This window comes from Galeopterus variegatus, unplaced genomic scaffold (genome assembly GCF_000696425.1).
Source record: "Galeopterus variegatus unplaced genomic scaffold, G_variegatus-3.0.2 Scaffold2217, whole genome shotgun sequence".
Lineage (NCBI taxonomy): Eukaryota > Metazoa > Chordata > Mammalia > Dermoptera > Cynocephalidae > Galeopterus > Galeopterus variegatus.
Window position 1 is genome coordinate 129,114 of NW_007728328.1, and position 24,076 is coordinate 153,189.

Here is a 24,076-nt window from a genome sequence, read left to right on the forward strand (position 1 = left end):
AAAATAGCTGGAACTGGGTAATTTATAAGAAAATGAAATTTATTTCTTACAGTTTCAGAGGCTGGGAAGTCCAAAGTACAGTCAACACAGCTGGTAAAGACCTTGGTGGTGGTGACAGTAACACAGGGGTCCCACATGGCAGCCTGGCAGAGCAGAGAGAGAGAGAGAAAGAGAGAGAGAGAGAGAGAGAGAGAGAGATCCTCATGGACTCTCTTTTTTAACCCCTCAGAATCATGCTCGTGACCATCATTTTTAATCCATTCACTAGGCATGGTCCTTAGAATCTAGTCACCTCTTCAAGGCCCCACCTTCCAATTACCATAATAGGATTTCCCACCCTCTTAACAGTCACAGAGGGGACCAAGCTACTAATACACAAAACTTTGGGGATGCATTCCATATCACCCAGATTCCCATAATCTTAACTATTTACTTAGCTACAGTGTAATTATCAAAACCAGAGATAAACACTAGTACAAAACTATTTACTAAAGTATAGACCTTATTCACATTTTTTCCACTATGTCCTTTTTCTGACCTGGGATCTGATCCAGGATCCCACCTTTCATTTATTTGCTACATTTTTTCAATCTCCTCCAACCTGTGACAATTCCTCAGTCTTTCTTTGTCTTTCATGACTTCGACTTGTGATTCCATGAAGATAAAAACTGTAAATCAAGTCAACATTTTTTTAATGTCTTAAGTATGAACTTCTCAGGTAATTCTGTGTAGATCCAAAATGAGGATATTTTCTACAGTGGTTTATTTATTAATTTTTTATTACACAAGTGAATGTTGCAGATAGAATTATCCACTTGAATTTAACAACCCAAGGGACAACAAAAAGAACAAACTACTCTTATTCTTAGATAGTTACTACTTTATGGTAGGAGCCCTATCAAACACTGGCAGAAGAATCTATTGGTAGCATTCCATTTCTGACACCTTAGACGGATAGGAGATTCAGCAATTCTGACTTCAAGCACTCATTACCATTAATTTTTTAATAGTCTTTCTGGCTTCTTTTCAAAAGAAAAATAAGCTAAAGCTTACAGGCAAGTAAGAATCATGTCACACAGAAACTCTTTTTAAATGAGTGATGATTTCGACAGCAGTAATTGTTTTGTGCCAGTATGTTCAAAAATATTCTTCAACTATAAACATCAAATAGGCATTAACTACAATGACAGCACCTTTTAAAGTATGATGAGAGAAATGATAAAGAACAGTTGAGACCTAAGAGGTTTAAAAAATTAATAGCAGTTATTAATCTATGAGTATGGTAACTAACATAAAAAGTCAGAATTTTTTTTTTTTCCTTTTTTTGTCTTTTTTCGTGACTGGCAACAGGATCGCAACCCTCGGTGTTGCTCCCGTACCTCGCTCAGCCAGTGAGCGGGAACCGGTCTGTATGTGGGATCCGAACCCTCGGCGGGAGCACTGCCGCGCTTCCCAAGCGACGCACTGTAGCAGTGCACCACCGGGCCGGCCAAAAGTCAGAATTTTCATTGCACTTCTTTCTCTGTTTTTTATTGCACTTTTGAATATTGGTAGCAACATATGAGTATTTCTCTAAAAGAACTTTTTGATTTTAGTTTTTTGTTCTTCTATTTGTAAAGATTTAAAAATATATTGTGGTTTATTTATATTCTGTTTTGCGATTAGTTGGGTTTTTTTTAATAAGCTTTTTATTTTGTAATAAATTTATGTTTGATGCATAATAGAGTTTGGACATGTTGTTCTCCCCAAACTCATGTGGAGATCTGATCCCCAGTGTGTCAGTGTTGGGAGCTGTTTGAGTCATGGGGGTGGATCCCTCATGAATGGATTGATGCTCTCCCTGGGGGTTGGGGGTAGTTAGTTTTAGCTTTGTTAGTTCCCAGGAGAGCTGTTTGTTTATATGACCCTGGCACCTCCTCTCCCTCTCTCTCTTGCTTCCTCTCACCATGTGATCTGCTTGTACCTGATGGCTGCCTGCTGCTTTCCACCATGAGTAGAAGCAGCCTGGGGCCCAGGTCAGATGCAGCTGTCCCAGAATCATGAGCCAGATAAATCTCTTTTCTATATAAATTACCCAGTCTCAGTTATTTCCGTTATAGCAACACAAAACGGACTAATACAATGCATTTCTATAAACTTGAGACTTTATTTAGATTTCACCAGTTTTTCCATTAATGTCCTTTTTCTGTTCCAGAATCCAGTCCAGAGTGTGACAATGCATTTAGTTGTCATGTCTCCTTAGTTTCTTTCAATTTGTGATAGTTCCTCAGTCTCATCTTGTCTTTCATGACCTTGAAACTTTTTTTTTTTTTTGTCTTTTTTCGTGTCCGGCAACGGATCGCAACCCTCAGTGTCGATCTTTATTCATTTCTTTCAAATTAACATTTAAAAAAAAGTAAGTGAATAAAAGTTTTTCTGTGTCATTCATTCAGGCAGTGCATCTCACAATAGCTTTTGTGGTTTGGTAAATAAATAGATATGCAAATTTACTTGTGAAATAAAACGGAAACTTTCTTTTTAAGCCATACTTCATGAAAAGACTATTAAAACATAGTTCTCTCTGAGCACCAAGATTATGGATTAATACAGATTCCATTTTCTTCTTACCTCCTTTCTATATTTTCTTTGTAATAATCATGAATGGTACTTCAAAAAGTTCATGGAAAAATAGGATTTAAAGATAATATGAATCTTCCCATGAACTTTTTGAAAACCCCTCGTACTTTTGCAATAAGAAAGAGGTTCTTCTTTTTAAAAAATTGTTACATTAAAGTTAAATGTCTATAAATGTAATACAGTAAACCTGACCTGTTTGTATTTTCTATGTGACATCAAGTGGAACTCTTTCTCTCAATGACTGAAATTTTCAGACTTTATTTACAAACTAGGACCAAATGACTTGTATTGTGATCACTTTGGTCCCCATCTCTCTCCATCCATAATGACGAGGCTAGGTGCATTGAGCACATCCTGGCAAGCAACATTTAAAATGCCATTACCAAAATGACTATGCAGGCTTTTCACCAGACTTCTACAGAACCACAAAGAAAGGTCAAAGCAGGGAGAGGCTGAGTGTTAGTAAAACTCCAGCCCCTTATGCCTTCCATAACCCCCCATCACATGGTATTTAGCAAATACTTTTAGGTTACACAGAGAAAGTTTGAAGTTATGGTGTGTAATTGTGGTGGCAAAAAAAAAAAAGAATGTTTCTTCACGACAATTGCAGTTTTCATATAATGGGTTCAAGACCCTTGGATGAAAGTTATTAAGTGAATACTGCATGACATGCACATTGTACAATAGCCAGCGTAGCATAATTATAGTTTGCTTTCAACCGTCTGAAGCTGTTTTCTGGTTTTAGCTTCTTAGCCTTTTAAATTATTTTTGACTCATTAACCTTTCAGCCTAAAGGTTAGGCTGAATTTGCAAGCTCCATAAAAGTGTGAATATTTTTCTTAAATCTCTTTTCTAGCAAATGTGTTTCATTTGCTTTTTAGCCTCAGAATGTAAATTCCTACAATGAAAAGCAACTATATAATACTTGTTTCCCTCTTTACTATCCCCTTTTCTTCAAAAATGTCCTATTTATAATTAAGAGCACATAACTGAAGACCATTCATTTCTTCATTACATCTGAAGACCCTAATCTGAAGAGGGTAGTTGTCTGAGGGTGTAGACACTACTAGTATCCCACCCTTGTCCCAGTTGACACTCTGGGCTGGATAATTCTTCGTTGTGAGGGGGTGCCCTGTGCATCGTAGGATGTTCAGCAACATCACGGATCTCTACCCACTAGACGCCAGTAGAACAGAGCTCCAATGCCCCCACCCCCAGATATGACCACCAAAAATGTCTCCTAACACTGCCAAATATCCCCTGGAGAACAAAATTATTCTCTGTTGAGAACCACTGGACTAGGCAAAAGACTTCATAAGCCTTCACCAAGCCTTTTGTGCATTTGCCAATTCAAATTGTTCCCTTGACTGCATGGTCTACTTCTATCTACTTAGCTACCCACCAATACAAAATACAGATATTCACAAACACCCTCACTTCTTCATGCCAAAGCCCTTGAACACTGACTAGAGTTCTTCATCTGAATCAGATGTGGATAATTTGGCTAGGAGGACAGGGGCAGGCACTGGTACCTATTTCCCACACTTCACTGACACAGCACTTTTACTATACTTGACTTGATAATGTACTGACTGCTGAACCTCTGAAATGCCCCCAGCTTCTTTATCTATTAGCCATGCTCTGCAACCCCATGAATATTGTTTCAACAATAATTTTATTTAATTAATTATGTTGATTCTGCCTTGTAATTGTTTTTCTCATTTGGCACTTAAATACACAAGTATGATCCAGACTTTAGATATTTATTTCTTGAAATTATCCTAGATTAGAGTCTATTAATTAAACCCAGGGGGAGAGATTTATAGAATTAAAAACAAACAAACAAACAAACAAAACCACCTCTTTCCCTAAAATACCCCACTGCAAAGCAACATATGTTAGCTCATATAATTTTATTTTTACGCTTCCTAATATATTTAAGGGATGTTTATTCTCCCCACTCCAAGTCATCTGGTGTTTGAAGCACCAAGGAAAATGGCCAGAGGTGGTTGATTTCCTCTAAGGAGGAAACATTTATTAATTAATTCTTCCCTTTGGAAAACTCTGAAGTGGATCTACCATGGCTACATTTATAACCTTAAGCAAGCACCTTAGTCTCTCCTAGCTTGTTTCATCTTTGGTAAAATGAGAATGATGATGCCTACTGCCTACGGCTATTATATTGAATGAATGTCCTGTTCCAAGCTCTTAGCCCTGTGCCTGACACACAGGTGTTTTATAAGTGTCATTTTCTATGCTGCTTCCCTTCCTTGTTACCAGCACCGGCTAATTAGTGGCGGCCAGTGCAGAATGAGAATGTGGGCTTCCTTGTTCAAAAATTATTAAGAATTTCATGCAACAGTAGATAAACCAAGAGTGGTGCTCTGAGTGACTGCTTAGATTACATTCTCATAAAGCCAGTCCTGTTTGTGCCCTTACAGTTTCCAAGAGTCCGTTAATCTATTCTTCCATTAAATTAAAAGCCACTCTTCAAATCTGACAACTGACAGGGAAACAAATGCAACTAACTGAAGATGGCTTGACTACAAGGATTGTTTTTCAACTCAGGCACATGTTTACTCAAGCCATGTGTTAATGTTAGTGAGTTTAGGGCTCTCCTAAAGGAACTGTTTTCATGGTATTTCAGTGATTTGCATCATTCTCAATCTGTTAAACAACACGAAAAAAACCTTAGCTGTCTACAAGTAATTGGACCCTAGACTAATAGTCCAACAGGCACTTAGTGGCCAAAGAGGCACTCAATTTAAAAGCTCTCTATCTGGACTTATCAAACAGCCTTCACAAAGAAAGCTGTGTACCTCTAAACAGGTGATCTAGATTCTAGACAGGAGACTTTTAGGAAACTGGTTCACTTTTCTAAAAATTAAATACCCAAAGAAGAAGATTTGGTGTGCAAACCACTGAGCCCCAACTCTGCTTGTTATTCTTTCTTCCTTGTAGATGCATCAACATGTCCTTTAAAGGGTTTCTCAAGGCTCTCACATCCTATTTGATAAGAAGCAGAACATGTAAAAACCAAAATATATGTATACATGTATTCACACACACACTCATATGTATATACAAGTGGTGTGTATATATATGTACAGAGAGAGAAATTCTCAAATTTCCTGTATTGGGAGAAATACACACACACACACACACACACAAACACCAATATACACAGGTACACATGGCATCCTAACAGAAGGCAAAGAGAACTAGTATTTATTGAGCTTCTACTGTGTGCACCTCCCAGGTGTTTTACATATCTGGGAATATCAGAGTGTATGTTCATTTTTATCCATTCATTCATTTAATCTCAAGACACTCAAGAGAACTTTTTTTTTCTTTAAACAGTGGAGCAACCGAGTCTCGGAGCAATTATGTAACCTGTCCAAAGTCACACAGCGAGATGGAAGGTCTGGATTGGAGACTTCATCTGACTCCAAAGCTTATGTATCAAAATCCCAATGTTTTGATGTTAAAAATTCAGGTGTCCAACCTGTTACAGTGACTTTAAAAAAAACAACAAATAAACAAAACCCAACAAACCTTAACACGCTTGCTAATTACGTTAGCTGACATGGCCACCTGGCTCTTACCGCAATTTACACCCTTCCCCCGCCCCCATCACCGTAAATCGTTCAGGTCTAGCGATTAGCAATTTTGCTAACAGTTGAACCGAGGAACAGAGCAAAAATAAAAAGTGAAAATCTGTGGTGTGGGCTTAACTCCAAAGCCTTCAAGAGAAAGACGAGCTGTTTGGGATTGCAATCCGTCCCTTTCTGCCTAGACCAGGCGGGAGAGAACCCGGGCCCGCGCGCACTCCGGGCAACAGGCTGGTCGTCCACCACCGGGCAGGCGCGAAGACCGGAGAGGCTGGGGGTTTTCAGCCCGCGGTTTCCGTGGAGACCGGGCGGAAGCGGCCGGAAGTTGCTCTGCGGTTGGCCGCGGCGGGATGGAGAAGCTGGGGGTGGAGCCGGAGGAGGAAGGCGGCCGCGGCGAGGAAGAAGACGAATCTTGGGTCATGGCGCTGGCGGACGCGGGGGCGGCAGGCTGCTCGCAGGGTGCGCCCGGGCCTGAGGAACCCGGCGGCCTCCCTGGGTGTAAAAGAGAAGGGGGGTGGGGCGGACGGACGCCCGGGGCCGCGGCCGTTGGGGCGCGACCGTCCCCTCTTCTCTGCCTCGTGTTTCGCGGCTAGAACCCCGAAAGGGATGACTTCACCCAGGGGTAGGGTGGGGCGCGTCAGCCCTACAGATGCGTGTCGTAGGTGCATGTGTATCTTCCTCTCCACCATCGTGGGGACAGAGGCGGGGCGACGAAAACTGCAGGAGCTCCCAGGCCCTGCATTGTTGCAAGGTTGGAGAAGCTAAGCATCTTGTCTCTCACTTGGCAGAAATTGGGACCCGGCCTCAGCCCGGGCAGGAAGAGCTGGCACGTCCCTTATGGTCGCCTCTCTGAATCCTACCTTGTACTGCCAGAACCCTCGGCCTGGGGGCAGGTCACTGGTTTTCATCCCTTGCCTTTTTTTCCCCTTAAGATTTGGAATACTTTTAAATTTACAGAAAAGTTGCAGAAATTGATTCCCCTAATGCTGTCATCTTACATCACCTTGATACATTTTTCAAAACTAAGAGGTTAACGTTGGTATAATAATGTTAACTATACATTTTATTCAGATATTATCAGATTTTGCACTAATGTTCTTTTTCTGTTCTAGTTTCCAACCCAGAATACCACATTGCATTGAGCCTACCTTAATTAATTAAGTAATTAATTAATTATATTTATTTTAAAAAGATGACCGGTAAGGGGATCTTAACCCTTGTCCTGGTGTTGTCACCACCACACTCTCCCAAGTGAGCCACAGGCCGGCCCAAGGCTGCCTTATTTTTAACTGGTGGAACTTGAACCGGTAGGAATTGCCTCTGTCATCCCCCCACCTATGACAAAAGCTACTTTTTAAAATCCAAGAAATATGTATTTAGTCTTTCAAGTTAGTGGATATTTATGGGTGGTCTGTTATACCTCAGGCATTGTCACTAAACCAGATTATCCCGTTCTCCTAAGGGAGCTAAATATAGTCCACTGGAACCCACAGGTAGTCTTTTACTGTTTTGTATTTCAGATTATTTTTTTAAATCTAAGGACGTGCCACTTAGAATAATTTTCAAGTTGGGTGAAAATTAACGTTGTTTGAACTTTTCTGCTTCTTTGATTTACTCTAGAAGTTACTATAAACTTCCAAATGATAGTATTAGCTTTTGCATCATCCGTTATTGATCAAAATTTTTTGTCTCAAATGTTATCACTATCCTGAGAAAAATGAAGTGCACAAAGAAATACTAAATAAGTAAACAGTACTGTAGAAAGACACTACTGTGGATGGAGTTTTGTAATTTGGGGATGTTTAAACACAATAAATCCAGGAAAAAACTTAAAACCACTCTGCATTCTTCTTTCTCAGATACCATGCTTTAAGAAACTGTCAGTTGCTCAGAGATAATAAGTAGTATGAATGTATTTTTGTATTTCATTGCGTATGCAGCAGTTCATGATCGAGTGGTGCCAACACCAAGTTCTTCATCCAGAGTCATAGTACACTTGGATCTGGACTGCTTTTATGCACAAGTAGAAATGATCTCAAATCCGGAACTAAAGGACAAACCTTTAGGTAATTCTGGATGTTGATTATATTTTTATCGTATAATGATAGGATTAGCTACTATTATTTATTATGATTATTATATTCCGATTTATTAACCATATTAATGATCTTGGAAGCAGTTCATAATGTGCTTTATAAACAGTCTTCTTTGCATCACTACCGAGTGTAAACTTCATAAGCGTCATTTAATAAATGGTGAATCTGAGACTAGTATAGCCAACTGAACAGGTGAACAGAGCAGAATAAGTTTTTAGTCTTTTATGATGGTCAGCTTAGTTCTCTAGGCAGATTTCTTTTTATCAATGTTTGAAATTTTACAAGCCTCATATTTCAAAAACAACCTCTTTGCTTTTATTACATTTTAATAGAAGTTTTAATCTATTCTCCCCTTTTTGAAATTAATTCTTGAATTGTATAATGTCTAATAAAATAGTTTGATTTTGAGCAGAATCCTAAATATTAAGAATGAACAAGTGTTCCATAAAAACACAAGCATCTTTTTAAACAAAAGGCAAAGAAAAATTTTACATTGCAGATTTACTTACTGATGTGCTGGATTGTTTTAACATTTTTATTATTCATATCTTAAATTGGGAAAGCAGAGATTTTCTTTTATGCATGCAAGAAGAATTCATTTTTTAGTATAGTCACAAAGAACAATTTTGGTTCCCTTGCTGCTACTTTCTTGTGCCTAGTTTGATTTAATAAACTCCAATCCAGCCTAGTTTATTTACTAAAGAATAAAGGAAAGACTAGTTTTTGATATGTCAAGGTAAGTCTAAAATCTTTAAATTTAGGGTATGAACTATTTAGGATCAGGGGACCTTAGTTTTTTCTGCTGAAGGCATTTTTAGTTAGTAGCATTGTAACACAAGATGAATGAATAATTACTAGGAAGTGAGGGATATGAATGCCAAAAGTTTCTGGAGAAAACAAAAGTAGTCTTTCATTTATACTTGACAAATACACATCCAACTCAGGCAGGTGACATACAGTGAGTGGTGAGTCCATATAATGTAACTGCATTAAAAGACTCCTTATTTAAGGAAATAACCTACCTGATTTTTTATGTAGTTGACTGATGAATCTTAAATTATTATCTTTGATCTGGTGATTATATTTTGGGCTATAATCTGATATATGAAAAAACCTTATGTGCGAATAATGTTTCTTTGCCTTGTTTATAATATCAGAATTTTAGAAACAAATGTCTAACAGTAGGGGAATGAACATAAGCTTTTTTTCTTCTACATGTTTGTATTTTACATATTTTAGATGAACATTACTCTGTTACAGTGGTAAGAAAATAGTCAACTAGTTTAAAAAAAGAAAAGCAAAAAAATTAGCAATCAAGTCACTAACAAGTGAATTCTTATGCAGTCTGGATATTCATAGTCTAATCATTTTTCATAGAGCGGCGCTCATAACACCTCCTCACTGTCTAATCTACAGATTACTCTAAAGAACAGTTTAATAATTAGGACATTTATTGGGGGAAGTCCCTAACAATTGCTGTAGCTTGGCACTTAGAACATTGCTTTGTATTCATTGGCAAGTTACTCAGAAGATAAGTGAGTTTTTCTAGCAGCAACTAGTATTTAATTGTACTCAGTTATTTTCATCTGGTTTATTTTTTTGTTGTTAAAACATGCCCTAGAGTTATATGTGACAATATAATCTGGTTTTCTATTGTCTGAAAAAAAATTCTAGAAGATTTTGATTTGTATCTTATCACCGAAAATTCCATAGAATATATTGATTTAAGTAATTTATGTTAAATTTGAGAAATATACAGATTGCCTTTTATATATGAAAAATTGACCCATCCTCTTAATGTGTAATTTCTACTGATCAGCATTTTTTTAATTTAAAAATAACTTTCCTTCTACCCCAAGTTGGTAAAGCAACTTAAGTTTAAAAGAGGAATGTGGAAAAATAATATATTGATATCTTATAATTCATAAGTAGGAGATAGCTTGAAAACCTGGTGTTTCTGCTTTGTAGAATTTTCATGAATGGAGGCTATACTTTTTAAACTGAGGCAGGGCTTTTACTGCCTCAAAACAGAGTGTCTTACAACTTACACTATTGTAATATGGAATTAGTAAATTATATTTTAAGATGTTTCTTCAATCCTGCTTGATTTTCTTATATATATATTTTATATAAAAATATTTACCCTATATTTTACAGGGGTCCAGCAGAAATATTTGGTGGTTACCTGCAACTATGAAGCTAGGAAACTTGGAGTTAAGAAACTTATGAATGTTAGAGATGCAAAAGAAAAATGTCCACAGTTGGTATTAGTTAATGGTGAAGACTTGACCCGTTACAGAGAGATGTCTTATAAGGTTACAGGTACAAATTACTGATAATATACTTTTAGCATTAATTTTTATATAGCATGTCTATTCTAACACACTAATCTTTTAATAAATGTAAAATGCCATTAGTCAAGTTCCTTTTTTCTAATAACTTTTTATTTTGGCTCTTGTCCATTTTAAAATTATGTAAGAGGATGACTTTATATGTTATAAGTAATGTTTTCTTTTTATTACCTAATGTTTTATGTCTTTTTTATTGAAACATAGTTGATTGTACATATCTGTGTAGTACACAGTTGGATATCAGTATCTGTGTGCAATATGTGATGCTCAAATCAGGATAATTAGTGTATTCAGCGTTATACAGTGTAATTGTTTTCATGGCCCTTTATCAATTCCTTCCTTACCTTCCTTCTTCCTCTCCCTTTCCTACCTTTGGTAACCTCAGTTCTGTTCTCTCCTTTTGAAAGTTCAGTGTATCATTGCTATTGTTGTATCTTTCTTTTTTTTTTTAAATTGTTTATTTTTTTAGCTCCCACTTATGATTGAGGACATGCAGTATTTTTCTTTCTGTTTCTGGGTTATTTCACTTAACATAATGTTATAAGTAATGTTGACAAGAAAATGTTGGAAGTAATTTGTACTTTGTCATGACAGGTGTTTATATAAATACCAGAAAAAAATGTAAAACAAAGTTTAAAGGACTGGCCAGTTTTCTCAGTTGGTTAGAGCATGGTGCTGATAACATAAAGGTAAAGGGTTTGATCTTTGTACTGGCCAGCTGCCAAAAAAAAAAAAAGTTTAAAAGTGAGAAAATGGGAAGATACACCATAAAGGAATCCAAATATTTTAGTTTTAAGTTTAAATGAATTATAAAGAAATATCTTCTTCTCTAATACACTAATGATAGTTGGGAGAGGCTTCCATAATGTTTAATTAGCATGTTTAAAAACTAATTTCTTTTTTTTATTTTATGAGCGCCACCGCGCTTCCCAAGCGGCGCACTGTAGCAGTGCGCCACCGGGCCGGCCCAAAAAAACTAATTTCTTAAGAACTGTGAGGATACTTCAAAAAGTTCATAGAAATATTCATATTATCTTTTAATTCTATTTTTCCACAAACTTTTTGAAGTACCCTCGTATTAGCAAAAATAATGGATATATTAATCTTTTCTTAGATTTTACATATACTGTCTACTAAATACTACAATGTAGCTAAACTCTCCCATGCTAAGGTTTGTGTTTGAATCTTAGTCACTACTTTAATAAATTAAAGAAAAAATGAACATGTGTGTACACTGTCATATTGCAAATACAGTTTAAAAGTATAAGGATCAGCCTTGTATTTATTTTTTAACATTACTTTCATTTGTTTTTCTTTTATTAATTGTAGTAGTTCTCAGATGAAAGGGTTAAATATCTATAATATACAAAGAGCTTTTTTACAAATTAACAAGAAGCCTGGCCAGTTAGTTCAGTTGGTTAGAGTGCAGCTTTATAACACTAAGGTCATGGGTTCAGAACCCCTTGCCAGCCACCCACCAAGAAAAAGAAAAAGAATCACAGATTAACAAGAAAAAGAAACCCAATAAAAATGGACAATGGTTATGAATAGGCAATTAACATGAAGAGTAGAACTAATGTCCAACAATTATGTGGGGGAAAAATACTCAAATTTATTATTGGCTAAGGAAGTTTGAATTAGTAAGATGTTATTTTAGATCCATCGTATTTCCCCCAAAATAAAAAGAATGTGAGAAAAAATAGAAACAAAGTATTAGAGCCTTTTTAAAAAAAAACGAGAAACACTTATTGAAATTAAAGACACATATTCTTCAACCCAATGTTATCACTGCTGGGAACTGATCAAATAGAAATAAAATCATACATACATAAAGACATGTACAAAAATGTTTATTGTAGCATGGTTTATAATTGGCAAAAATATGGAATGGAAAATGTTTATCGGAGGAGAATGACTAAATAAAGACTTCTGTATGATGGATATTATATAGCAATTAAAAAGAATGTATTAGTCCAATGCTGCTTGAATGATATAGGTATGTCTCATTGAGTGAGTAAAAGGCAAAATGCAAAAATGTGTGTCACATTTTTCCATTTGTGTAAAGCAGTCTCCCAAACGCCTCATTCCATATATATATGTATATCTATACATGTATGGGAAGAGAAACACTAGAGGATATATACTAAGTTTTTAACTTTGGTTAACTTGTGGAGGGAAGGAGGCAGTTTTAAAATGGGAGGAAAGGGTAAGAAGGGAGAGCCAAGCAGAAAACATAAGACTATACTTTCAAAGTATTACTTATGCATTTATGCAAAATTATGTGTGTCTAAATGTTAAGAACTTCGGGCCGGCCCGGTGGCGCACTGCTACAGTGCGCCGATTGGGAAGTGTGGTGGCGCTCCCGCCGAGGGTTCGGATCCCACATACAGACCGGCCTCTCACTGGCTGAGCGAGGGGCGGGAGCAACACCAAGGGTTGCGATCCCGTGGCCGGTCCCGGCCCGGTACGGGCGCGACACTGAGGGTTGCGATCCATTGCCGGTCACGAAAAAAGACAAAAAGGAAAAAAAATAAAAATAAAAATAAAAATAAATGTTAAGAACTTCGTTTTTAGTGTTCATAGGAATGATTATATGAAGAAGCTTCAAAAAGTTCATGGAAAAATGGAATCGAAAGATAATACAAATCTTTCCATGAACTTTTTGAAGTACTCTCATATAGTACATACAATGCCTTTGTGCTTAGTGATCTTTTATATCATTTCTATCGATCTTCTGCATTCTTTTTAATGCCTGCACAGTATTCCATTGTATTTGTTCCATACTTATTTAAACGTTCCTTTAGTGAAATGAAGACAGTATATCCCACTTTACGCCTGTTGTCCATATTAATTATTAATAGCACCTCCTTTCTCTCAAAAAGTGTCTTGCTTTAGATGATAAATTGTATAGTTTCTCTGCATAGTGATGGATTGTTAGGCTGTTACTAGCTCTTTGCTCTTACAAATATATGCCGTTGTAGACGCTTTCACATAGAAATTTTGGCATACTTTTAAGGGAATATCCATAAGGTAAGTTCCTAGAGGTTAATTGCTGGATCAAACGTGATTTGCATTTAAAATTTTCAATAGTACTAAATGTTGCACTTGTGGTTGCCCCAATATTGCTAGTACTAGGGGTCTTCAAAAAGTTCATGGAAAGGTTTGTATTATCTTTTAATTCTATTTTCCCATGAACTTTTTGAAGTACCCTCATATATATTACAGTGTTATATAAAAAATCCTTGCCTGACAGGTAAAAATAGTTAGTAATTGTTTTGATTTGCAGTTCTCTATGAGTAGGCTTGAACATTTTTTCATATATTTTCGGTTATATGTGTTTTCTTCTGTGAATGGCCTGTTCATTGGGCTTGTTTTTCATTTGGGTTGTTTGTCTTCTTCTAATTGGATTATCATTTTTTTAGAAATTAAGAAAATTAGCCCTTTGATGGCCATGTATTATAAATAAATTTTCAGTTTGTCTTTTGTCTTTTTTACATTATTTATGGTGTCAGATTTATTAATCTTTGCCTTCTGACCTCTGTGCCACTGTACCTTTTCACTGTGAAAATATCATACTGGAAAATCAGTGAGTAAGTGACTTTTTACACTTATTCTTAATTTATGAAATATCTTGAAAGAATTAAAAGTGGACTAATATAACAACCAGAAATATTCCAAGTGTGACTTGTGCACTGATAGTTATTATATGTTAAATTTTCTCATAGTATTTTTTGAGTTGGAGTAGAAACACCCCCAATTTGTCCTATAGTGTATTTATCTCTAACATGTTTATGATATATAACCATATTGTTTATTTCATATTTTTATTCTACAGTATATATACCTTTTTTCTAGATAGTTTTTTCTCTAGTTACAAACTTCTGTCTTGGGCCTTGCATAATTATAACTTTAATAAGTACATCTTGTTTATGATGTTAACAGCAAAAAGGAATTTAACTTCAGGAATGGGATGGTTAAGGGATTTGTCTCTGTAGCCTAATAAAGTATTTAGTGACCCACCAGCTTCATGCATGATTCTGTTTTTAACTTGCCATTCCGTTTAGTACTTTAAAACTTGTATTTTTTTTTTAATGTAGTATTTTCTTGATAAACTATTTTATTTTCTATGTGTTACTTTTGGATATCAGGTATATACTTAAAAAAATATTACACAAATTAATGAAGGAAATGGAAAACAATCCTCTTATATGATAGGACACATTGTCTGTTTCTCCTTACAGGAGATAATAGTTTTCTCTAGGTAAGTCAGAAGTGATTTTTGGTGTTCCTCAGGTCGCATTGTTGTCTTTATTGTTTTCCCCTAATATTGTCAATGTTGGCATCAATAAAACAGAAAAGAATTTTTAATATTTGTGTCAAAAAGTGATCCACGTGGAATGACATAGTCCTTTTATTTCTGAGCCTTCAGATTGTAAGACCTTAAGAACCTATGTATTTTCATATACTAAGAGACTAACGTTTGTTTTCTGCCATCTAGCTGGTATAAATAGAAGGAAATTCAGAGGAAAGTGGAAGTTCTTCTCAATGATTTCAAAGTTGTTATTAGTCATAATCCTAGTATATCAGAATTGGTAGTCTTTGTGAATGTTGGTTCAGTTCAGTTTAGTGAACATTTGACTTAAGAAGTAGATATTGTACTGGACATTTGAATACCTACCTGTAAGTTGTGGTCCATCTCTAACTCTCTGCCCATAAGGAATGTGCTGGGGAATGGCAAGTCAAAATACTGCATTGTAGTGTATTTTGAAAATTAACTTTTCTGTTTGACTGAGTAATAATTGGATATTTATTTATTTTTTCATTTTTAAATTTCTTGTAGGAAATATAGCTAAGATATATTATTACTTGTTTTTACTTTCCTAAGCAGACTGTAATTTATTTTTGACATATTGCTTCAAGATCATAATTAACTATGAGCATTGATATTTAATGTACTACACATACAGAAATATAATTTCTGTATTATAAGTGTAGAAGAACTGAATATATTGCCATGAGTAACTGTCCTGGGAATGTCATTTCTGGGATTTGTTTGTTTGGAAAATATTGCTTCTACTCAAAATGTAGTACAGAAAAAAAAATCCATTTAATTTAGAGCTTTATTAAAGATATTGTGGAACTGTGGATATATATAAGACCTTTAAGAATATATTTCGGGCTGGCCCCGTGGCTCACTCGGGAGGGTGCGGCGCTGGTAGCGCCAACGCCGAGGGTTCGGATCCTATATAGGGATGGCCGGTGCGCTCACTGGCTGAGCGTGGTGCGGACACCACCAAGCCAAGGGTTATGGGTCCCCTTACCAGTCAAACAAACAAACAAACAAACAATATATTTGATACATTTTTTTTAAGCATTAGTTAAATGTATTCTAGTTATAACTTCAATTACATCTCTGCTCCAATATCATTTCAATTTAGAATTGTTGGAAGAATTTAGTCCAGTTGTTGAGAGACTCGGATTTGATGAAAATTTTGTGGATCTAACAGAAATGGTTGAGAAGAGACTACCACGGCTTCAAAGTGATGAACTTTCTTCAGTGACTGTGTCAGGTCACGTATACAACAATCAGTGTGAGTAGATTCTTACTATTCCATTTAGTAACTAAAAGTATATACATTTCTTAACGTTCAGTGAGTTCATTATGTCATTCTGGAAGACTTAACACTTTTGTTGAAGGTATAGCCTGATTTAGTTGGTAATCTGTCTACAATAACTAAAATTGGGTGTTGCTATTCTGTATTAAGTATATAGAAAATAAGATTTTGATGACATGTAGACCAGTGCTTCAGGCAATTTTCTTTTAACTGAAACAATTGATGTACATATCTGTGGGGTACAGCATTGAATATCAATACCTGTGTATGATATGTGATGCTCAAATAAGAATAATTAGTATATTCAACATTACACAATGTAATCATTTTTTCTGGCCCTTTACCAATTTCTCACTAATCCTCCTCACCCTTCCCTTTTCCCAACTCTGGTAACCTCAGTTCTTCTATTATTGCTAGTATTATTTTTTTTTATTGAAACATAATTGATTGTATATATTTGGGAGGTACAGCATAGTATATCAATACCTGTGTATAATATGTGGTACTCAAATAAGGATAATTGGTATATTCACCATTACACAATGCAGTTATTTTTTGTGGCCCTTTACCAGTTTCTCTAACCCTCCCTTTCCCCCTCTTTCCCACCTCTGGTGGACTCAGTTCTGTTCTCTCCTTCTGAAAGTTCAGTGAATTGTTGTGGCTCTTGTATCTTTCTTTCTTTCTTTCTTTCTTCCTTTCTTCCTTTTCCTTCCCTTCCCTTCCCTTCCCTTCCCTTCCCTTCCCTTCCCTTCCCTTCCCTTCCCTTCCCTTCCCTTCCCTTCCCTTCCCTTCCCTTCCCTTCCCTTCCCTTCCCTTCCCTTCCCTTCCCTTCCCTTCCCTTCCCTTCCCTTCCCTTCCCTTCCCTTCCCTTCCCTTCCCTTCCCTTCCCTTCCCTTCCCTTCCCTTCCCTTCCCTTCCCTTCCCTTCCCTTCCCTTCCCTTCCCTTCCCTTCCCTTCCCTTCCCTTCCCTTCCCTTCCCTTCCCTTCCCTTCCCTTCCCTTCCCTTCCCTTCCCTTCCCTTCCCTTCCCTTCCCTTCCCTTCCCTTTAGCTCCCACTTATGAGTGAGGACATGCGGTATTTCTCTTTCTGTGCCTGGCTTATTTCTCCGGACATAATTTTCTCCAAGTTCATCCATGTTGCTGCAAATGGCAGAATTTCATTCTTCCTTATGGTTGAGTAGGGTTCCATTGTATATATATATACACATATATACATATATACATATATACATATATGTAACGTTTTCCTTATTCAGTCATCCGTAGATTAACATTTAGGTTAGTTCCAACTCTCGGCTATTGTAAATAGAGCTGTAATAAACATGGAAGTGCAGGTATCCCTTCAACATGATGATTTCCATTCCATTGGGTATATGCCAGAAGTGGGATTGCTGGGTTATATGGCAGTTCTATCTGTAGTTGTTTGAGGAACCTCCATACTGTTTTCCATAATGACTGCACTAATTTATACTCCCACCATCAGCGTAGGAGGGTTTCCCTTTCTCTATATCCTTGCCAGCATTTATTATTCTGTCTTTTTGAAATAGCCAGTCTAACTGGGGTGAGATGTTATCTCAATGTGGTTTTGATTTTCATTTCCCTGATGCTGAGTAATATAGAGCATTTTTTTCATGTTTGTTGGCCATTTGTATGTCTTCCTTTGAGAAATCCCTTTTCAGCTCTGTTACCCATTTTTTAATTGGGTTTGTTGTCTTTTTACTGTTAAGTTATTTGAATTCTTTGTATATTCTGGATATTAATCCCTTATTGGATGCATAGTTTGTAAATATTTTCTCCCACTCTATAGGTTGTCTTTTTGCTCTCCTAATTGTTTCTTTGGCTGTGCAGAAGCTTTTTAGTTTGATTTAATCCCATTTATTTATTTCTTCTTTTGTTGTCTGTGCTTTGGAGATCTTATTCATAGTCTTTGCCCAGTCCTACATCCTAAAGTGTTTCCCCTATGTTTTCTTCTAGGAGTTTTATTACAGTTTCAGGTCTTATATTTAAGTCTTTAATCCATTTTGAGTTGATTTTGGTATATGGCAACAGGGTCTGGTTTCATTCTTCTACATATGGATGTCCAGTTTTCCAAGCATCATTTATTGAAGAGGCAGTCTTTTCTCCAATATATGTTCTTGGTGCCTTTGTCAAGGATCAGTTGGCTGTAAGTATGTGGTTTGATTTCTGGGTTCTTGTAGTATATTGAATTATGTCCCCCCAAACTCCCTGAAGCTTGAATTGTGTCCCCCAAGTTTTATGTATTAGAAATTTAGCCCCCACTGTGACTGTTAAGAGTGCAGGAAATCCTATTATGGTAGTTGAATGATGGAGCCTTGAAGAGGTGATTGATTGTAGGATCATGCAGTAGTGAATGGAATAAAAATGGTGATCAGGGGTGTTGTTCTGAGGGCTTTAAAGGAGGAGAGTCTCTCTCTCTCTGCTCTCTCTGCTTCTACCACCTTGCAATGTGAGACCCCTGGGGTCACTGTCACCATCAGTGGATGGACTTTGGACTTGCCAGCCTCAGAAACTGTAAGCAATAAATGTCTTTTTTCTCTATAAATTACCAGTTCCAAGTATTTTATTGTAAGCAATGGAAACAGACTAATACAGTTCTCTATTCTTTTTTTTTTTTTTTCCTTTTTATCTTTTTTACTGAACGGTAACGGGATCGCAACCCTCGGTGTCGCGCCCGCACTGTGCTCAGCCTGTGAGTGGGAACCGGTCTCCACATGGGATCCGAACCCTCGGCGGGAGCACCGCTGCACTCCCAAGCGGCGCACTCTCCAGTGCGCCACCGGGGCGGCCCTACAGTTCTCTATTCTGTTCTGTTGGTCTGAGTCACTGTTTTTATGCCAGTACCATGCTGTTTTGGTTACTATCACTTTGTAGTATAATTTGAAGTCAGGTAGTATAATGCCTCTGACTTTATTTTTTTTGCTCTGGATTGCTTTGGCTATTTGGGGTCTTTTGTTGTTCTGTGTGAATGTTAGAATTGTTTTTTCTTTTTCTGTGAAGAATGTCATTGGTATTTTGATGGGGATTGCATTAAATCTGTAGATTGCTTTGGGCAGTATTAACATTTTCAAAATGTTAATTCTTCCCATCCAAGAGCATGGAATGTCTTTCCATCTTTTTGAGCCCTCTTTAATTTCTTTCAGCAGTGATTTGTAGTTCTCATTGAGATCTTTTACGTCTTTGGTTAAATTTATTCCTAGTTATTGTATTTTGGGGGGGACTATTGTAAATGGCCTTACTTTCTTGATTTCTTTTTCTCCTAGTTCGTTATTGGAATATAAAAACAGTACTGATTTTTTTGTGATTATTTTGTGTCCTGCAACTTTACAGAATTTGTTTCTCAGCTCTAAGAGTTTTTTTGCTGAAGTCTTTAGGCTGGCATATACTTGTTTATTATGGTCTCTAATGATTCTTTGTATTTCTGTGGAATCAGTTGTGATATCTCCTTTTTCACTTCTGGTTTTGTTATTTGGGTCTTCTCTCCTTTTTTTAGTTAGCTTAGCTAATGGTTTGTCTATTTTGTTTATCTTCTCAAAAAAACAACTTTTTGTTTCATTGATCATTTGTGTCATTTTTCGGGTCTCTATTTCATTTAGTTCTGCTCTGATCTTAATTATTTCTTTCTATCTACTAATTTTGGGGTTGGATTGTTCTTGTTTGCCTAGTTCTTTGAGGTGTAATGTTAGGTTATTTGAAGTCTTTCTATTCTTTTGATGTAAGCATTTATTGCAATAAACTTCCCTCTTAGTACTGCTTTTGCAGTTTTCCATAGGTTTTTAATATTATGTGTCTTTATTTTCATTAGTTTCAAGAAATATTTGATTTCCTGTTTAATTTCTTCTTTGACGCATACATCGTTCAGGAGCACGTTGTTTAGGGAGCCGGTCTGTACGTGGGATCCGAACCCTCGGATGGGAGCGCCGCCGCGCTTCCCAAGCGGTGCACTATCCAGTGCGCCACCGGGCCGGCCCTTCATCTACTAATTTTAGGATTGAATTGTTCCTGTTTTTCTGGTTCTTTGTTAGGTTATTTGAAATCTTCTGTTCTTTTGATTTAAGTGTTTATTGCAATAAACTTCCCCTCTTAGTACTGCTTTTGTAGTATCCCACAGGTTTTAGTATTGATGTGTCTTTGTTTTCATTAGTTTCAAGAAATTTTTTGATATCAAGAAATTTAGGTGGGCTAAATTTTCCTTTGATGTGTCTTTTACTTGTTTCCCCGAGGCACTGAGATCCTCTTGTTGCTCTCTGGCTTTTCAAGTTACCACCTGTGGAATCTTGTCCAGTCCTATCTCCATGTGCTGCTATCTTCTGCAAGCTCTTATTTATCAATCAGTTCAAATAATCTTTGCCCACTCTTAGCAAGAAAGTAGAATGGTTCATCTCCTTCACATATTAAGGTGTTAATGAGGGATGGTGTTTTCAGGGATATTTGCTTTTGAAAATAAGCTGCAGTAAGTGCCAGTGAATATCTAATTAGGCTTTCAGACATCTTGTCACTCTGCTGGTGACTTTCATATCATACCATGTAGAAGACAAACTACTGTGTTTTGTGTAAGCCTTGCCTGACACTCTTACTTCTATGTCGCAGCATGTGCTTTCTCTTTTCCCCCTTTTTTGAGAGCTGGTCATCAGTCTCCAGCATAACTCTCCACAGAAGAAAAGGGGTAGAGTTAAAGTTTCTAGAAAACATGAAGCTTTTCATGTGTCTTTTGTATCTGTGCTCTTTTGTCACTTACGAGGGATAAATAGTAACAAGGTTTCAAATATATTTATGTGTAATTTTTAAAGCAAACTCAGGCTTTATTGGTTAGAACACATTACAGAGAGCTGGATTTTATATCCCAAAAAGAAAATGTCCACTTATTCATTAATTCTTCCTTTTCCACACAAGATTTTATTAAATTTTTTTCAAACCTACAGAAAAGTTGATAGAATAGTACAATGAATACCATATGTCCATCCTTGTAGATATACTAATTGTTATCATTTTGCCACATTTGCTTTATCTCACTCTCTACAGATTGGTTGATTGATCAATGAGCCATTTGGAACTAATTGCAGATCTCATGACTCTTAATTCCTAAATACTTCTAGCATGAATCTTCTGAGAATAAGGATTCTCATATAACTCCAATACAGTTTCACACCTAAGAAAATTTGTTTCTATACAATTTCCCTACACCTTTCATAAAAGATCTCTCCAACTTTTGTAGGTCAGAAATTGTTTTCAGCATCACATATAGCTAGTGGATAAAGTTTAGTTTCAGATCTTTAAAACCACATAATGTTAACTTTCTTATTATGTAATGATACTTTTATGCTTGCTTACAGATAAATGTGAGTAAAAGTTTTACTAATGTCAGTAGGAATTTTTTATGAGATCAATTTTCATCAGTTTAATGATGAAGCACACCCAATATACATTCACTATTATATATCATAGGCCCTTGGAATTCACTATTGTATTTATTTACTTTACAGTATTCTTATGAAGAACAAAAGATATTAGTCAAGTGGGTAGCAAGGTGGTGGTGGTGGCAGTGGTAGGGTTTAGATATAGACTAAGCCCTGTACCTTTTAAAAACTCATGTGTAAAAAAGAAAAAAAATTTGTTGTGACTTTTAACAACATTGGCTGTTTTTATAGCTATAAACCTGCAGGACATCTTGCACATCAGACTACTTGTTGGATCTCAGATTGCAGCAGAAATGCGGGAAGCTATGTATAATCAACTGGGACTCACTGGCTGTGCTGGAGTGGCTTCTAATAAGTTATTGGCAAAATTAGTTTCTGGCGTCTTTAAACCAAATCAACAAACGGTCTTATTACCTGAAAGTTGTAAAGACCTCATACATAGTTTGAACCACATAAAGGAAATGCCTGGTAAGACAATTATAGGTGAAAGGTATATATTAGTTACATTGCATTTCTTTAATTTTAACAATTATGAAACAGTGTAATTAATTCTTAGACATACTTGGCTCTTGCAGTAAACTGAAAAAACTTTTCTGGAGCAAATCTGTAAGAGGGAATATGTGAAAGTGCTTTTCTCATTTTACCTTCTTTCATATAGTTAGAATATTATTATAAAAGTTATAACTTGGAAACATATGGTCCTTTATTTCCAGTCCTTGGTTCATATTCTTATACTGTACATTGCATCCAGAGAGGGAGTACATCTTTTACTAACTCTTTTTTGGGATTATATATAAACCATTAGGGCTACTGTGGACCTTCCAAAGCATTTTAAAGATGAGGAAACAGTTCAGTTTCCTATTCAAGTCATGGGCCAAGTTTTTATGTCTGAAGATCAAATACCTAAGTTTTTATAGGTTATCAGTAAAAGATTTGTTAAACTTCATTTTTATGGCATTGCTGGGGAATAAGATGTTATAAAAGAATTTTGTGGAAGTGAATTTTTAAGACAACTGAAACTTATCCCTTTAGATGTCATAACTTCACATTTTTACATGTTTGTATGATTCCAATTCCAAAATGTATTATACCCTGCCTTGCCTTCCTTAATATAGAGTATAATTATAATTTGAAGTTTTTTGAATGACTCTGTGTGTGTGTTCTGAAGAACAATGTCAGGTTTTAATAAATTGAGGACTGTATACTAATGAAAAACATTCTTACTTGGCTTTACTTTTTGAGTTTTTGTGTCTTTTTAAAACAAGCTTTCTACTTTCTCCTTTATTGCCAAATTGCCAGCTTTCTTTTATTTCTGCTGTAAGGATATCTGTCAGTCCACTTTGATAATTCTCCCTACACACCAATCTCCTTTTACTGTGAAAGGAATGAAGAGGCACCGAATGGCCTCAGTATTTCTCCTGCGAGTAAATCATGGCCAAGTTTTAGTGCAAGAACTTTGTGATAGGAGTTTGGCTAGTAAGAAGATGTTTTTGTTTTCTTTCCGGTTCTAGTTGTATTCTGGATGGTAAGTATTGCTAGATATGGATATGACTTGTGGATAAATGTGTGGTTTTGTGTATAGAAATTAGTAAGGTTATCTAATAAGCACATGTTAATTCATTTTACTTGCTCTAGTGACTTTTTTTTTAACATAGGTAATAACCATGATTCTTGAATATTTTCACTGTGTTATTTAACAGGTGTTAAAATTTTCATTTTATCAAGACAGCATTTATTGGCTGTCTCTTATTATATTATACTACATGTTGTGAGGGCTTAAAGAGATGCATATAACTCAGGGACCTTGAGTGGAAGAACAAACACCTAATTTGCAATGGAGTTTGATCTTAGCAAAATATTAATTACAGAATTTAACACTATTATAACACTTTATGCATTTCTTTCTCTTTAGGTATTGGCTATAAAACTGCCAAACGTCTTGAAGCACTGGGTATCAATAGTGTGCATGATCTCCAAACCTTTTCATCAAAAATATTAGAAGAGGAATTAGGAATTTCAGTTGCTCAGCGTATCCAGAAACTCAGTTTTGGAGAGGATAACTCTCCTGTGACACCCTCAGGACCACCTCAGGTACATAATGATATTTATTTTAATTAAATACTGGTTGTCACATTATTTGAGTTAAAGATTTCTAGTTTTGGGCCAACCCCGTGGTGCACTCGGGAGAGTGCAGCACTGGGAGTGCAGCTCCGCTCCTGCCACGGGTTCGGATCCTATATAGGAATGGCTGGTGTGCTCACTGGCTGAGCGCGGTGCAGGCGACACCAAGCCAAGGGTTGCGATCCCCTTACCAGTCACGAAAAAGACAAAAAAAAAAAAAAAAAAAAAAAA

At 36.3% G+C, this 24,076-nt stretch overlaps 1 protein-coding gene across 1 annotated transcript in view; it reads left to right on the forward strand.

Moving 5' to 3' along the window:
- Positions 1-6,577: 6,577 nt before the first annotated feature.
- The window catches only part of POLI (polymerase (DNA directed) iota), a 27,644-nt gene continuing 10,145 nt past the window's right edge, over positions 6,578-24,076 (forward strand). Inside the window, exons 1-6 of the mRNA XM_008580945.1 lie at positions 6,578-6,686; positions 8,168-8,293; positions 10,481-10,645; positions 16,113-16,265; positions 21,956-22,192; positions 23,637-23,815. Coding sequence (XP_008579167.1) covers positions 6,578-6,686; positions 8,168-8,293; positions 10,481-10,645; positions 16,113-16,265; positions 21,956-22,192; positions 23,637-23,815 — 969 coding nt within the window. The remainder of the gene's footprint in view (positions 6,687-8,167; positions 8,294-10,480; positions 10,646-16,112; positions 16,266-21,955; positions 22,193-23,636; positions 23,816-24,076) is intronic.